This window comes from Cryptomeria japonica, chromosome 5, assembly GCF_030272615.1.
Source record: "Cryptomeria japonica chromosome 5, Sugi_1.0, whole genome shotgun sequence".
NCBI classification, from domain to species: Eukaryota; Viridiplantae; Streptophyta; class Pinopsida; order Cupressales; family Cupressaceae; genus Cryptomeria; species Cryptomeria japonica.
In genome coordinates, this window is record NC_081409.1 from 37,408,123 (window position 1) to 37,413,494 (window position 5,372).

General features: G+C 39.5%; 1 protein-coding gene across 2 annotated transcripts; it reads left to right on the forward strand.

Moving 5' to 3' along the window:
* The first annotated feature begins 327 nt into the window (after nucleotides 1-327).
* LOC131057361 (uncharacterized) lies at nucleotides 328-3,567 on the forward strand. 2 transcript variants are annotated; one of them, XM_057991504.2, is made up of 2 exons: nucleotides 328-1,132; nucleotides 1,373-3,567. In XM_057991504.2, the coding sequence occupies exon 2, from the start codon at nucleotides 1,391-1,393 to the stop codon at nucleotides 3,338-3,340; it is 1,950 nt and encodes a 649-aa protein (XP_057847487.2). In that variant the 5' UTR covers nucleotides 328-1,132; nucleotides 1,373-1,390; the 3' UTR covers nucleotides 3,341-3,567. The 2 variants fall into 2 exon arrangements, with proteins under 2 accessions (XP_057847487.2, XP_057847486.2); XM_057991503.2 differs by having other exon boundaries at nucleotides 329-1,132; nucleotides 1,313-3,567.
* The last annotated feature ends 1,805 nt before the right edge of the window (nucleotides 3,568-5,372 follow it).

A 5,372-nucleotide genomic window follows, 5' to 3' on the forward strand; every position in this document is an offset into this window, starting at 1 on the left:
TATTTAAAATGGACAAGTTCATGTGCTTGGAATATATGCCAAAATTAATATACATTTGGAGACATGAAGCTCTATCTGCAAAGCTATCACCAATTGATGTGAGTATCAATGTAAAGTAGAAAAAAATAATAAAAATCCAACAAAATGATGTGGAATACCAACCCCCAAAACAGGATGAGAATCATTCAAGACAAAGATTTCAATTTTCAACCATTGCAATAAAGCTTAAGGTGAACAAACTGCATATGCAGAGCAATAATTTGACCATAAAATCCTACACCACATTCATGTGATATGTCATTTAATAATGTTGTCAAAGTATTAATTCAATAGTAGCAGAAACAAAAGAACATGGACCACTTGGCTGCCTGCCCTACTAAAATTAAAATGTCTTAAAAACAATACGTACTATAGCATTAAGGTCCCCTGGTTTTAGGGCCCCTTTAAGACAGGCCCAAAAACAGGTAAATAACAAGAAAATATTTGAAAAAACATACAAACACACTCAACTTTGAGTTGGTTGTATTGTTGTCCATGGAAGGAATAGAGGACAATAATACAGTAGCTTTCTGATGACCTCATAATTTTATTGCCCCCCACTTTTATCCTTGTCTAACATTATTTTCATCACTGTCATTATTTTTTGGTTCTTTTTTCAGATGGTGGTTGTGGGTGGCGTGTTTGTATTCTGATATTTTCCTTCTGGGGAGATGGGTGTGCATTAAAAATCATCAGAGGCATCATCAGTACCTTTTTCGGTGCTGTAGGGATGGGCAATGGAGTGGGCAGGGAGGATGCTTGAATTTTTGTTTTTAGAGAGGGGGGTAAAAACCAATTTAGTTTTGGGCAGTGTGTTGTTCTTGTGGGCATTGAGTTTTTCTGACAAATTCATGTTTTTGCCTCCCTATCTGTAGTTTTCTGAGGGAGACTATAATCCCTTTGTATATAGTGCTTCTGCCTGACAGTCTCGATGTGGGTAGGCTCAGTTTTTAGGCAGTGCAGTTGCCTTTGTGAGTTTCAGAAACATTCTGCCAGAATTCTGCGATTGCCCGTTAGGGTGTTCAGAGGGCATGATATCTCTCAACTGAGATGAAAAGAGAGGACCAATCCCCTTGGACATGCAAAAGATAAGGTACTTGTCTATTCTCACCATTTGTTTTCCGGATGGATAAAATCTCATGTCGGCATTTTATAATAAGATAGGACACAGATTTGTGTAGTGCAACAGCTGTTTTTAATTATTATGAAACGCATATTTTGTTGCACAACAACTAATTTTAGACCTCTGCATTCACTGGATGGTTTATTCCAGGTTGAGATGATTCAAATATTGATAAAATTTTGACACCCGTCTTTTGTGAAATTCAAATAGCCCCCTGCCTGGGAAACCATGCCTGAAGCCCTGGAATTAGGTCACAAGGAGTGGGAATTGAAGAAGAGAAAAAACCATGATCCAATTGCAAATGATAGTAATGATATGCCTAATGATGAATGGGAATCCAGCTCCACAACTGCGCCCAAGGTTAAGAGGGCTAAATCCCAATCAGATTGGAGGTCTGGTGGGAGCGAAGAGGTGGGAGATAGCGATGATCTTCAGCTCGTGGGAAGGGAGATTTTTGATGCCACAGGCATTGGGCTAGAAAATGGGATCATGGTTCAGGCTGGGGTTGATGGACACAAAGAGGGGGTCGTGGAGATCCAGGAGACTAAGCCCAAGATGCCTCTTGAAGCAATTAAGGAGAGCAAGATGAATGGAAAAATTGCAGGAGATGTAGCAAAAGGAAGGAAGGATGATGATGAAAAGATAACAGAGGATGAACCTCTGACCACGAATGGTACTAGGCTTCGTATGCAGTCCATAATGCTGGAATTGAAAAAAGCCAGAGAGGATATGCTACACTGGTTGAGGCAGGAAATGCACAATCTTTTCTACGAGGGATCCAGTGGTGGCAGGAGGATGAGCCTTGGAGGAGGGGGACCGGTTAGGGGTGAAATGGAATGCGAAGAGCAGCAGGGCTCTGAGCACAATGTCATCAGTGGCACCACTCCTTTGGGCAATGGAAGCGGTGGAATGGATTTTGGAGCTCAGGGGAGTGGGAGTGGTGGAACTGAGTTTTTCGCAGGACATACCAGCAGCCCCGCTGTTGGAGGAGGTGGAATTGGTTACAATGTCCAGAATGGTGGAGATTCAAACTATAGTACTCAAAACGGGGTAAGTGGAAGGGAAGACAGCTTGGGAAGATTGAACGAGTGTTCAGATGGAACGGGTATGAGATTTGGAGGGCATACTCAGAAGAACGGTAGCCAGGCAGATATGGTGTTTGGAGTGAGGGACAATAATAATGGGAATGGAGGAATGAATTTCGGAATGCAAAGTAGGGGTCATGGAGGAGGAGTGGCTATGAGCTTGCATAATGGGTCTGTGCAAGTAATGGGTTTTGAAAGGCAAAATGGTGCTGGGGATGGCATTCTGAGTTTTAGGAATCAGCACTCAGCACCAAGTGAAATGACATTTGGGGCAACACAGCAAAGTGGTTCAGTAGGGATGAGTTTTGCAAATCAGACAGTTAGAGAAACTGGAATGGTATTTGGGGGACAAAGTATTGAGAATGGCACTGGAATTCAGGATGGGAGACGAGCTGGAGGAATGATAAAAAATGGGAGCTCAACAGTTAGGGGGAGGTCAAATACTTCTGCAAACTCGGCAGGAAACCTCAAGGTTAATTCTGCACATATTTCAGATGAAGAGAGGACTCCTGATTTAATTGGGATGCAGAACCAGAATCTGCAGAACCCAGTTGCCCTGAGTATGATGTGGAACAATGTTGCACAGACACCAAGAGGGCTTAACCAGAATATTTCTGATTCATCAGTTCATGGCTTCAACTATGATACCCATACCAAGCTTGGAAATGGAACTTTGGGTGCATACCGAGGTATGGTTCATACTAGTACAGCATATGAAAACAATATAGGAATGCTGAACTCGACAGTAATGCATGCTGCAAATACTACTCCAGGTATGCAAATTCCAATGGGCATGCAAACCACTGTGTCTAACAACCTGAATACTTCTAGTGTGCCTTCATTTATGGGCATGCAAAGCCAAGTGCCCATGCAAAGTTTTTCTGGAATGCAAAACTTCTTAGGTTTGAGCATGAATGGGAACATAGGCCCAACACCTGTGGAGGGAATGGGCCGACAAGTATTTCCTTATTTGAACGAACGGCCACAACATCCAGCAACTGCAAAATCCAATGCTACTGGTGTGGTTCGTTCAAGATCTCACAAACGAAGTGATGCACTACTTGGAGTTGACATGTTAGAATTAAACTCATAGCATCCTGATGGTTTTGTTGGACTGGTACCAAGAACCGTTTCGGTCTGATTACAAGTTGCAATATAGTGGAATCTTTTTTTGTCTGTATGCACGAATAAGGTGTAAATCATCCTTGTAGAAGTTCTTGTTTTTGTGTTTATTGCTGCATGGGGCTTTCTTTTTTCTTGTTGAACGTTGATTTGTACCTTGGCAATATTTATGGAGGAATATACTACTTTTGTTAGGAATGTGGTTTTCACAATTCACCTTGAAATAGAAGATGAAAATTCTACATATAAATTGAGATAGCTACAAAATTACCCTTTTTGGCGGAACTTGATGGTAGTAGAACATTGTTACTCCATGGATTATTCTCAACTGAGCAAAGTAGTGATTGTATATCAGGCTCGCGTTCTACATTAAATTGCCGGATGAGCTGTGTTTCACTTTAGAATGGATGTTCTGTTATTCACATCTAATGCTGCAAAGGTCAAAATCCAGACTTGTGTCTCCCTCCCTTGTTTTTGAGATGTAAAAGGGGATCACAAACCACGTACCCAGTTTTTTGTTAAGACTATTGGTGGTAACTTTTGCTAGTATGTGAAATCAATTACCGTGACACACTTAATTATTACCCTAGAACTAAGCAGTGAGTTTAAAAGTGAATGTCTACCTGTGCATCCATATCGCATCATTCTCCTTATTTTTATATGGATTGAAGTTTAGGACAATTGTATTTGTGGTTTAAGTGGCAGTTTTGCCATTTGATGCAATTCTTCCTCCTGTTGTTTGAGAGAGGAGATATTGCCAGATACCTTTTTTTGTAGGTGCAGAATAGGCAGCATTGTAGATATACTTCCTGTTCCTTCTAGTTTTAAATAATAAGTCATTGGAATTTCACATATGACGATAACTTCTATGCTGGTCACTTCAAACTTAAGAGGATGGATGCTGTAATCTACATTCCTATTTTGAGTGATATAAGTGGAAGTTCATGAGATGCATTTATCTTCCATTTCTTTCTCTTTGGGTTATTTTGAGGTTGACATAAAAGGATATTCAAGACCATGTCAAAGTGAAATACTAATGATATAAAGGTACTGATTCTTTTTTGACAAGTATGTGTTCTTGATGTTTGATATATCTGTTAATGCTGTTATAATTAATCTTATTTTGTAACTGGCGTGTTAGTCATAAATTAACAATTATCATTTACGAATTCCATGAATTATATTGCAAACCAGTCAGGCATTTACACCATAGTGGCATTTGATTATATCGATAACCATTTACAATGCATATGATCCAGCGGGTTTCAGATCCTGAGTAAGTGGAATTCATCCTCATGTTTTACTTTAAAATGCTGGGTGAGCTGTATTATACTTTAGAATGGATGTTCTAGTATTCGCATCTGACACTGCCAGGGCTGGAGTCCAGAGTTGTCTGAAATTTTAGTTCTTGAGATGAAAACTGGGATCATGAACCAACCATGTAATTTTGTGAAGACTATGATATATGTTGCCGGCACATGAAATTCGATTACAGTAACATGCACATGCATTATTCTAGTATTGAGCAGTACTTGTATAGTGAACACACCTTCACATCAGGTATCTTATTATTCCCCATTTTTTTTTATGGAGAAAACAATTTTATTTGTGGTGTAAATGGTAGTCTCCCCATTTGATGCAATTCTTGCTTGTTGTTTGGGAGAATACATATTACCATCATTTACTCTTTTTGTGTGTAGGACAGGTACAATTGTAGAACACTTCTTGTTCCTTTTAGATTTGAAGAATTATATTCATTAAAATATTGCTCATGGTTATAAATTTATGCTGGTCATTTGTTCAGAGGCTACTCTAGCATGGAGATGATGGATGCATGTAATTGGCATTCCTATTAAGTGGAAATTACTGAGATGCACTTATTTTCCAGTACTTACCCTTAGGTCGTTTCAACTTGACATAAAAAGGAAATTGAAGTCCATGACAGGTGAAATTTTAACGATACAATCATTTAAAGGTACTGGCTTTCTTTTGAAGAGTATGTA